This window comes from Thermobia domestica, chromosome 16 (assembly GCF_964235325.1).
Source record: "Thermobia domestica chromosome 16, izTheDome1.hap1.1, whole genome shotgun sequence".
Taxonomy (NCBI): Eukaryota; Metazoa; Arthropoda; class Insecta; order Zygentoma; family Lepismatidae; genus Thermobia; species Thermobia domestica.
In genome coordinates, this window is record NC_137469.1 from 15,825,463 (window position 1) to 15,837,875 (window position 12,413).

General features: G+C 33.8%; 1 protein-coding gene across 2 annotated transcripts in view; it reads right to left on the reverse strand.

Moving 5' to 3' along the window:
• Window positions 1-236: 236 nt before the first annotated feature.
• Drep4 (DNA fragmentation factor-related protein 4) overlaps window positions 237-12,413 on the reverse strand; it is an 83,483-nt gene continuing 71,306 nt past the window's right edge. For both annotated transcript variants that reach the window (XM_081742133.1, XM_081742134.1), the window contains one exon: window positions 237-9,606. In XM_081742133.1, the coding sequence (XP_081598259.1) occupies window positions 9,408-9,606 (199 nt within the window). In that variant the 3' untranslated portion in view covers window positions 237-9,407. The remainder of the gene's footprint in view (window positions 9,607-12,413) is intronic.

The following is a 12,413-nucleotide window of genomic DNA, read 5'->3' on the forward strand; positions in this document are numbered from 1 at the left end:
ACAAACAGTTTCTTATTCTTTATCTATCCTTTTGAAGATCTAATAAAATACAATTTTTTTAAGAGCATGAAAATTCTCACCATAAGGGCGTTCATTTCCAAAGAAACCGCTGTTCATGAGCAAAAACAACGACAAAACAATTCTTCAAGGTGTCGAATACCTGTGCTATGTTTTGTTTTTCAGCCCATTGATTTATATGGGAACTATTTTTCTTTTTTCTTTGAAGTGAACTGGAATTTTAATTTTTTTTTCTTCAGAACTATTTATATGTAGCTTACTCCGTAAAAATTACCTTTCGTTATATATAATCTTAAAACATCAGGGTGTCTACTAAAATTCCAAAATGAAATTTCGTGACCTTTTCTTTCCAAACCATAAAAATTAGTTACATTCTCAAGAGTGAAATTGGGCCGAATTTTCATCCATGCGATAGAGACGTAATTTGCTTGCGATTTGGTAGTGTCTAAAGCCAACCAGACAATTTTGGTGGTGAATTTTGACGTTTTGTAAAACAAAATTTTCCAGTTTGTACTTATATTTGTACAGATAAAAAAAAATCGTGACCCAAAAGCTAAATTTCATTACTTTTTCTTGACTTTCATGACCGTTTTCTGATTTCATGACTTTCGTGACCGATAGACACCCTGTATATATGATAAATAAGTGATATTTAACTTGCAAATAATAATATAGTAAGCAAATAAGTAATATTTAACATACAAGGTCCATTCAATAACCGGAAAAGTTGTATAAAAAAGACAAAAAAAAAAAAAAAACTTCGACAGTTTGTGCTTCTTTGTTATGTATGGACCTAGCACGCTTGTCTCGCGAACGGGATGCTGGGAACCAGTGAAACAAGACGGCGGCACCCTTGCAGGTTTACACCAACCTGGGGCAGCATCATTAGATTTCTGTTTAAAAGGGGTGTAACAAGTGTTGAAGATTCGCCACGCCCAGGACGCTCTGTCTGTGCAGTCACGGAGAACAACATTGCGAGAGTTGATACGAGAAAACAGGCGTATTACGGTGAGTGGTATTGCATGCAAAGATGAACAGACGTACTGATGTTCAAGAAAGTGTGTACGAGGTGGGTTACAACCAGTTGAAATCAGAAATAAAAGAAAGACACATGAATGTGTGCAGGGAGCTTCTGCACAGTACAAGGCTGAAGGGGAAGTATTTCTTCACCGTATTGCAACGGGAGATGAAAGTTGGATTCATTTTTACGAACCTGAACGACAACGGGCTTGAGAATGGCGACATTCTTCAGCTCCAAAACATGAAAAGCTGTGAACTGTTTTCCTATTGGTGCAAACCTGCAAGGGAGCCGCCACCTTGTTTCACTTATTTCCAGTATCCCGTTCGGGAGGCAGGTGTGCCAGGTACATCTGATAATTGTTCTAGGACACCACCAAAAAATAACAAAGAAACACAAAATTCGTCGAAGTTTTGTGTTTTTTATACAACTTTGCCGGTTATTTATTGAATGGACCTTGTACAGATAATGCACACCGATTTTGAAACAGTAAGCAATATTTAACTAGAATTGAAGAAAGAAATCAATAAAATCTCATCACTAAAATACCAGTTCATTTTCAAGAAAATAGAAAACTAAATCCTCACATAAATATATGGGCTACAAAACAAAGATGGTGCTGATGTTCAACATCGTTAATGATCTTACAATCACAAGAACTCAGAAATGTTAATAATCTTAAAATCATTTTTTCCTTCTTTTTTCCTTTGTAGATATTATATCTCATTTTGATGTTGTCTGTTGCTATGTACAGCTTAACGACAATAAAATTTATTATTATTATTATTATTATTATTATTATTATTATTATTATTATTATTATTATTATTATTATTATTATTATTATTACTTCTGTGTAGATTCTGAGAAGCCTCGAATGATCAGGGTGTCTACTAAAATTCCACAATGAAATTTCGTGACTTTTTCGTGACCTTTTCTTTACCAAACTATACAATTTCCTAACATTTTCAAGAGCGAATTTGGGAGCAAATTAGGCCGAATTATCATCCATGCGATAGAAGAACTTTGCTTGCGATTCAGTAGCGTCTAAAGCCCATCATAAAGACATTTTTAGTGGAGAATTTTGATGTTTTATAGAACAAAATTTTCCAGTCTGTGCTTATATTTGTATAGATAAAAAAATTCGTGACCCAAAAGCTAAATTTCTTGACTTTCAGGACAGCTTTCTGATTTCGTGACTTTCATGACCGACAGACACCTTGATGATGAAACCATCTCTTTCAAACTTTTCTGGACAAGGATTTTTTTTGGGGAGGACGTTTGATACATATATTTCTCGATAAACCTAACCCTTTTCATGTACTCTTTCCCAGCATTCAGCCTTTATTCCTAGATGTAACTACAAATTCTCTACTATACCACTGGGAATCATGAATCATCATAAATCATTACATGACAAATTCACCATTGGGAAATATTTAAATCCCTTCTGATGTCGTTACAGTACATAGATAAACATTTTATTAGGCCTTTTTTTTTAATGTAATCCCTTATATAAATCACCTACACCATTAACAATATTCTACATTTCAAATTTTCTTTCCTTCATAGAAATACAAAGTACTGAAGTACTGTACATAAGTATTAATGGAAACATATTGTATGGCAAGTAATATACCAATATACAAATTACAGCAAGTATATTACCCTAAACATGCTGATAAGAATGAAGCAATTATATCCTACGATCACGGCAATGACCTATAAATTGTACTGCACATTCATACTGTGTATATATTTTTAATATGTTTAATATCCAGTCGCTTAATAACTGGGTATTTCCCTCACATATAATTTATTTAGTTAATACCTTTGCGTTGTTTGTTACTTTTTCTCACAAAATCATGTTCTCCGTCAAAGAAAATACATTTAAATTGTTTTTCTCCCGTAGTATTTACAATTGAAAGAAATTGTAAAGCAAGGGCGAGGGATATTCAGTTTAGCAACAAAGTGTGTACGTGCGTTATTGCCCTCATCAAAACGCGTGACAAAAATGGCAGTGTTATGCATGCTGTCTCGAGAGAATATTTTCATAAATTTAATATTACGCAAATCTTCTTTAATAACATTTATCTTCTGAATTTTCTCGTTATACTATATACTGGATAAAGAGAAAATGGGCACATCTGAAAGCTGTTCTGTACTTTAAAGTAAAAACAGGCTGCGTGCAATTGTACTTGATGTTCGAGTATTTCGTATACTTACAAGCACTGTAATCAACAAATTCGGAATTTCTTCAAATTATCTACAATGAAATGCAGACGATTTAAGTGAATCTCAAAACAACCACAAGAGTGCTTCTGACATTTACGTCTCTTCCAATGGCAGTTCCTGAGGGAATCCACATCGGTAAAATGGCGAAATGATGCTTTCTTATATAATAAAAGCCAGATTTACAGACCTAGTGAATGGAACAGAGCAAAATTACAGGATCCGAACCTGCAACTATGGAAAGACACTTTTCTTTTTAATTCGAGACCAGAAGCGAAATACAGAGAAACAATCGTAATAGAATCTACTGAAGCTAAAATACGTAATTTTAATAGAGAACATGGACATACGATGAGTGCGGTCTAGACTCTTGGTCTAAAAGAAAAATGAAAAATATGAAACGTCAAGATACTGAATTTAAATCATCAGAGAAAATGTTGAATGAAACCATATGTTTGGAAACAATCCATATACATGTAATGAAATATTTCTATTAATGTGTCTGAAACAAACAGATTTTCGATGCCAATTTGTTTGTTTCTTACTTGTCTTGGACAATATTTTCAATTCTCATTTTCAACCTCATTCTTCACATTACGTATTAAACGGAATGTAATTTTATTTATTTTTTTTTTTTTACTACATAATGGACATTAAAATAAACATACACAATAAATAAATACTTTCAAAAGCTAAAACTCTTTTTCAATTCTTACAAACAACACAAAAATAAATAAAACACAGTTTCTTATAAATGATACATTGCTACCGATTTGGTTGAGCAGAAATTATCAAAAATAAAAGAACTTTCCTTGCAAACTTTCCTCATATGCAGAAGAATAAATTTTCTTACATTTCCAATATCAAGAGGGTCTTCACTGAGAAATAAAAGTTAAAAATACCGGGTGATACAAAATAATACACGAAACAGGACACAACACGAAAGGAAAATAAGACAAATTTGGTGTTAAGTCGATTCCAAATAAAACGAACTTCCTAACATCTTTTCCACAATAAACATACTTTGAACCATTCTTGTAAAAACTAAAACATTTAAGTGGAAATTAATATATTATCTCCCCGGGCATCAAATTTGACGACTCTGAAAGTTATCGCAGTAGCTAACCGTTGAAATAGAAAGAAATATAAGCCACTTTATTTTCGCTCTTCATATTTATTTATTTATTTATTTATTTAAAAAAAAAAAAAAAAAAAAAAAAAACTTGAAGACAAATTATGGACCTCAAAAGCGACAATTGCCTGTCGACGGTAGACCTATTTGAATCAAGAATACAAGGGCTAAATTCCCATCCACGTTTTCGCAAAATGCTGACAATAACACGTAGTGTATGTCACGTTTTCTACTACATGCACACAGTTATCACATATTTCTACACAATATCTCTAAACAATATCTCTACTACTTGTGAAATCATTCGTTCGAAAAACTCGAGAGGTAATTTCAAGCAATGCTACATAATATTCACGTAGTATGTTCTTCTGTTTTCTCTTTTCTTACCTCTCCACACTCTACGTCATGTTTCCAAGTACAATCCCTAATAAAGATAGCAAAAAGTGGCTCAAAACACTTTGATTACTTAAAGTAATGAAGTTTGACCACTCATGTTGAGTGAGAGTGCATTGCGATCATTTTCTGTCCTTAGGAAATGTAGCTGAAGACTAAGACTAATTACTAGAAAGGTATTACAAGTATTAAAGAAATGCGAGACCATGCAGTGCGAGGTAACCATGAGATTACGTAACAATGCTTGCAATTACTTCCAAGTCTTTAGAATGAATTATTTTATAATGTGTGTACAGGCGTCTTCAACAACCCACAAATAAGAGCACGCGGGTGAATTATGGTGTTTCATTTTATGCGAGTACACGTTTCATAATTAGTTACCTGTATGTATTATGAAATACGTAATAGTATTTGGTTTACATATCTCTATTAGGAAGATTGTTGCGTTACTGAAAGTGCACGGAAATATATTGAAGTGAAACTTCTTCGCAATTGGGTAATTTAATTTTGTTTATCTACAAAGTTGTGGCTTGGAAAAAAAAAAAAAAAAAAAAAAAACGTGAGTGGGTACTCAACTTAGCAACAGAGGCTGTGTGTTCCACAGCTTCGCACGCCGTGAGCTTATGGGTTCGGTTCATCTTGGCTTGTAATTATTAGTCTGATAAAGATTTTTTTAAATATATATACAACTTTTTTATTATTATTATTATTATAGGCGGAGAATTTAAACTGCCAACACTGTTTTCTGTGGCAGTTGATATTACAGTTCTGGGATGTTTTGAGGTTAGTTTGGTTTGGCAATTCATCATGAAAAGACACACACCGGAGTAACGTTTGCAAATTAGGCAACTTTATTTTGAAAACCATGGTTCAATTAGAGAAACTCATCGGGCATTACGTGGAATTTACGGTGCTCATAATAGTCTATCAGAGCGATTAATTCGAGAAACTATGGGTTATTTTCGCAATACGTTTACTCTAAACGATAATACGCATCCTGGAAGACATCGTCACGGTTTGGTGTGCTCTATAGGCCGGTGGAATCATTGGTCCATATGTCTTCAAAATGATGCTGGTCAGAACGTTACAGTCAACGGTGAGTAGTACAGAGACATGATTAGTAACTTTTTTTACCTAAATTGCAAGACGTTAATGTTACAGACATGTGGTTTCAGCCACACAGCGTGCGTCACAATTACATTACTGAAAGAAACGTGTGACGAACGATTAATTTCACGAAATGGATTTGTTAACTGGCCACTTCGTTCGTGTGATTTGACGCCATTAGATTATTTTTCTCTGGGGATATGTAAAGTTGCATGTCTACGCTGAGAAACCAGAAACAATTGACCACTTGGAAGCCAACATTCGACGCGTTATTGCCGGAATACAGCCTCATTTACTGCGAAGAGTGTGTAAAAATTGTACCTCCAAATTGGTCTAGCCGAAATCATATTCATGCATTAATGTCATAAAATGATCTGTCAAATAAAGCCAATTTTATGGATATTAAAATCATTTCAACATAAAGTCTCTCTCTAGAAAAACACACACACATATATATATAGGCCATACACAGTGTTCGGAAACAACAACAAAATATTTTAGAACATGAATCCTCACAGGAAAACATGAAATAAATTATACACCAACAAAGGTGCACGAATGCGTCATAACCCACCGAGAATTAGTCGAACGATATAAGCAAACTCTGTATGACGATGTCTCAGTTTGTCTTACTTTCCTCTGCCTGTTGTTTTGAACTGCGTATTGGCTTGAAATGTAGGAGCTTTTAAGCATTGTATATTTAAAGAATGCTTGCAAGACAAGTAATTTTACTTTTGATCAAATGCATTGTATTCTGGGAATGTTATCTCTACCCAAAATAACAAATTAATTCATTATCGGAAAATGTTAACAAGAAAAATTACAGTGGGTTTCGAACTTTTTCACGTAACTGTACACATACAATTTTCTCATTCTAATACATTATCAGTCTTTTTTAACTACTCTTGAGCTGAAACATTCACAGATTTCAGTTTTTTAAACTAACGATTTCTGAAGCTAGACACAATAATTACATTTAATATAGTGTGTAATATCACAATTATATCTTTTTTTCAGAATTGGCGTTTGAGTGATTTTATTTTCCCTATAATTAACGGCAGTGACCTTTTACTAGACTTCCAAACTATGTTATTCATAAGCAACGGAAATCCTACTGAAGAACTCTCTTTGTCCGTCCGTGGTGATTCAGCCTTACAATAACAGCTTCCATCTTCTTTTCTTAACATTAACGAACTGTTTTTCCCAGTAGAGAGGATTTTCTTTTTATTTTAAAGGCATGTCTGACAACTACAAAGTTTGCTAACGAAATGTAAAGCAAAGAGAAGGCTATACCCGTTCTCCATCTTCTTTGCCTTCAATTCCACGATGGGCATAGCCCATTGCTTGTCATGGAATGTGTTAACTCTTTATTCAAACTGGAAGTGGTACAATTCAACGATTTCCATTTTCCAACGTTGTTCACCGTGGAGCAAAAACGGTAACAAACAGCGAAAAGCTGTTTTCTACAATCGACTATCAATATCATCATCATCATAGGTATTCTGCCATTATTGGCAGGTCACTTGCTGCAACTGAGAAGTTTCCATGCTTTACGGTCTTCCGCTTACCTCTTTCTTCTTCACGTACGATTATTCTGTTTTGATATCGTCCAGTAATTGTAGTCTCCTTCGCCCTCTCCCTGTCTTTCCTGCCACCATACTACTCGACTAAGAATTTCAAAAATAAACTCTACCTTTGCTCTAATCTCTCGACTAAAACCGGAAGTAGTAGAAATCTACTACCACTTACGGTTTCAATTTTAATTTTCATACAACAAAAGCGATAACAGAGAGAAGAAATGGCTTCAGCGTCCACAGAATAAGGTTCAATCTTTACTTTAATCATATATTCAAACCGGAAGTGTTGAAAATATATGATTTCTGGTTTTAACACTGATTGCCATAGTAAAAAAAAATGGCAATGGATACCCAGAAGCAGTTCTCCGATATGAATTTTAGTACCTCACAACCATGTTTCATCTCTGACTTTATTTCTCTATCGTAACCAGAAATAGAAACCTTTATTCCTCTAGAAAAAAACTTACTTCCGGTTTCAATATTAATCTTCTTACTACCACTTCCGGTTGCAATAATGATCTTACTACCCCTTCCGGTTTCAATATTAATCTTCTTACTACCACTTCCGGTTGCAATATTGATCTTCTTACTACCACTTCCGGTTTCAATATTATTCTTACTACCACTTCCGGTTTCAATATTAATCTTCTTACTACCACTTCCGGTTGCAATATTGATCTTCTTACTTTTCACTTCCGGTTTCAATATTAATCTTACTGCCACTTCGGTTTCAATATTAACCTTCTTAGAGGTAGCGAGAAATAATCTTTTGATATGACTTCTGCGCCTCAAGAATAAGTTACGCCTTTGACTTTATCCTTCCATCTACTACAACCGGAAGTTACAGATCTACACTTCCGGTTTCGAAGCACAATTCGCATAGTTTGGAAGTCTATCGTAGTTTCATATTGTGAAACGAAACTCACTTGTTTTTGAGATACGGCAGTGACTTGTGAAAATCAATCTACTCTCCTCATGAATCTTACTCTATAAGCAGATGGGGTTTCAGAAACTCAAGAAAAATTGGTTTAAATTTCTTTTTCGTTACCTATATTGCACATACGAGTAATAAAAGATCAAAATAACCAGTACAAAAGCTAAAACTTTGTTGATGTACCCATATTTGCTTGCAAATAAATGAATACATTTATATATCTTGTTGCAACTAATACCGCATATATATAAAACATTACTATCACAAAGTTTACGGTGAACTATGGTCACGATCAGTGGCGGACATAGAGGAGGGTTTCGAATACTATTTTCACACTAAGAAAGACTGTAGAAGGTGTCACAATACCTTATATAGCTGTCACAAATCGACATTTTATTTTTATATTTTTCTCACAAAAACTTCAGAATGAATGATTCAATTTGGATAACGTTTAAAGAATCACGTCCTACCTGTTATCCTTTCATCGATTTGGAAGCAACTGATAAAAGAATCGCATGGAAGGGTATCAACATTTGTTGACGACTATACGATGGAATAGCACAAGCAGAAGTACATATGCACTCTATTGTCAATTATTTCGTAATACAGAGTACACCTTTTAGCAATTTTCAAAGCCCTTACGTAAAACTAAGAACTATACGCAACTACTGCATTCACTTCAAACTATTGCTAAAACAACATGCATGACTTCCTTCAGTTATAAAGTTATTTAAAACATCAGTAATTGAAATCCAAAGCGATTCTCTACTGTATGTTAATGAACTAACTTTAATGTTCGTTTACATAAATTCTTCTTGCTATTTAAGAAACAATATGCACGTATACAAATACTTGGTATGCCGAACGTACCAACCATCCTCCTATTAGATCCGCCTCTGATTCACTTAATTATAAAGCTTCAACTGTCCAAAATAATCCAGTTGACTATACTAAACAGGTATCTTGTTGAAAATTAGGGATAAAAAGACAAAATACTTAACGCCTAACATAATATTTTGAAGGATCACAAACTGCGCCTTCGTGTATACCTTTGTCGTGACAGACGATATGTACTAGCTTTAAGTTTTCCCTGGTGAAGAGGAGATTATAGAAATAGCGCCAATTTAAGTCCAGTCCATTCTGTGTACGTGCGGCTTCAATCAACGCAGGAACTATGGCCCTTGTCCTTTCGACCCTACAAGAAATTACACATAAATAAGAATGCACGATTATACAAGGTGATCCATATAAACCCATACCATTCTAAGGATTCTAAGGATTCAACGATTTTCAAGCAGTGTGACCCGGTATATAGTGTGAAGTGACGGAACCACTGGTGTGCCGGAAGAAAGCTATTAATAGAGACCATATGTTAGGCAAAATTCTTATTCTTTAATATTAACGATATGATCAAAAATAACGCTTTAAAGTTTACATGGAGGGTTATAGTTTCAATTTAAGCCAATTTTATTTTGCCTATTTCACCTCTTCCTGCCTAAATGATTGCTTTAGTGTCTAATGTTGCCTATTCTATACATCAGCGTTTCCCAACCTTTTTCAACTTGCGGCACACTACGGGTGTAACTTGGATTCTCGCGGCACACTTATAGATATTATTATTTGTAAATATAAAATACCGTGGTATTTTTTCTGTAATTACTGAGCTTCTTCTCACAGAGAAGAAAGCTCGATCACTGGTTTTTCCCCGTGGTAAATCATTATATTTATTTTTCATTCTAATTTAAAAACAGAAAACAATTGCAATGAAATATTGGACTCAGGTTTTAAAAATTACGCTTTCTACTTCGAAAACTGTATCCAACCTTTCACTAAGAAGGAAGATCACTAAATAACGAACGAACAAACAAATCTCTTTTACTTTTAAAACACAAATGTAGGTAATTTGTCGAAAGGATTGAATGATATTTTAAATTTTCAAGTTACGAAATAGTCTGAACAATAAAGAAGCAATAATGGTCATGACAATAACAAATACTTTTTTCAACATTAGAAATGTACAGAACAGTAACCTGGTATGAAACTTAAAATTGTAGTTCATAGTGGAGGTTCATAGTAATGTGCAATACAAATATACATTTTCCCCCGCGTTTTGCAATTTGATTGCTATAGAATTAATCATTTTGTTTCAATTTCCTCGCGGCACACCAACGGCCCATTCACGGCACACCGGTTGGGAAACACTGCTATACATTTTCCTTAAAATACGATTTTATTGGGAAAATATATAATTTAGTATTTCACGAAAGGATTCTGCCTCTTCAGAGAAATATAAGAGCTGTTTATAGTGATAACATACCTTAAAACTTTAGACTGATATGTGTACTGATAAAAAGTTCTGTAATACTTTGGACTCTTGTGTGTACTGATAAAGTGTATAAAATTCGGACTGTTATATGTGGTGATAAAATGCTGAATAGAATATATTTACCAAATATACATGGAATACATGTGAAGCTTCGTTTTTATATATACAGTAAAAGGAAATATTAACAAACAAGTATGTTTTTCTATTCTTTGAACATTATCTATGACTTGAATATATTTTTTAATTGTATTGAGTATTTATCTTCATTATTTCGAGTTACATTTTAGTGCCCATTTTTTAAAAATTTCAAGTCCCTATTTTCCAGGTTTTTAATGTGTTAACATCCGATCTCTGGTTATTAAACAGTTAGTGTGCTATGAAAAATACTGTATTAACTTATAACTTTTAAATAGATAACAAAAGGCGTGGGCATTCAATTGTTTTATACTTTATACTATATCTATGAGAGAACCACTTTTCTTACCTGAAGCATCCGGTAGAACGTATTTTCGTAGACATATTTCGAAATATTATTCACTCCTTCATCAGTGCAGTGCAGTTTGTAGTGAAGTTTCACTACAAACAAATGACATGATTGTGGAAAGATAAATTGAACTGTAAATTGAATTATCGGGCATGATGTTTATTGAGTTTGATCAATATTCTGTTATCTTTTTAGTGAAGATGAAGTGTAGTACTGATATCTTTTTGATGTTTTATATAGTTCGCTTCGTGTAAGTTTTGTTATTGCTTTGTATATATTTTGTTGATACTTCAAACAGACAAATTACTTTTTTTTAGATTTTCCAGGTCAAGATTTAAGAATTTTCAAGTCTATACATAACGTAAATAAAGTAATGATAGTCTATCTACTATGCATGTACACACACATATACAGGGTGCTTCAAAACAACACCGACAACGTTTGAGAGCTGATTCCTGACACCAAAATAAGACAAAAAGTATAGAGCAATCTGAGTGCACAAATGCTTTCTTTCGGAGTTATAGGCTGCCGAAAACATGAAAAAATGAAGTTTAGAAGTCTATAGCTCCAAAACTGTGGGACATACCGCAGTCGGGTTAAGACTTCACTTAGGAACTAATATGTGTGCTATCCAAAAATACATGTTTCAGAATCTTAAGGTGCTAACGCAACAATTTTTATAGAGGCTGTTTGGCGACGGACATATAATCTGAAGTACCCACCAACTACCTCTATAAAAATTGTTGCGGAAGTACCACAGGATTCCGAAACATCTATATTTGGATAGGGCATATACTAATTCCTAAATAAAGTCTTGACCCGACTACAATAGGTCTCATAGTATTAGAGCTATAGACCTTCAAAGTCCATTTTTTCGTGTTTTCGGCAGCCTATAACTTCGGTAGGAAGCACTTGTGCACCCAGGTTGGTCTATACTTTTTGTCTTATCTTGGTATTAGGATTTACCTCCCAAACGTTGTCGGTGTTGTTTTGAAACACCCTGTGTATAGTATGTGTGTGTAGGCAAAGAAGTTTTGCAGTAGAAACTAATTTCTTTTATAAAATAACCTTCTACCTACCAAATGATGTGGTAAGACAAAATGAGAAATCCAGCAGACCTAAAGTACAAGTATTCTTTAAAAATTCCAATTAAAACACGATTTACATTCATATTCATTTTGAGACACGTACC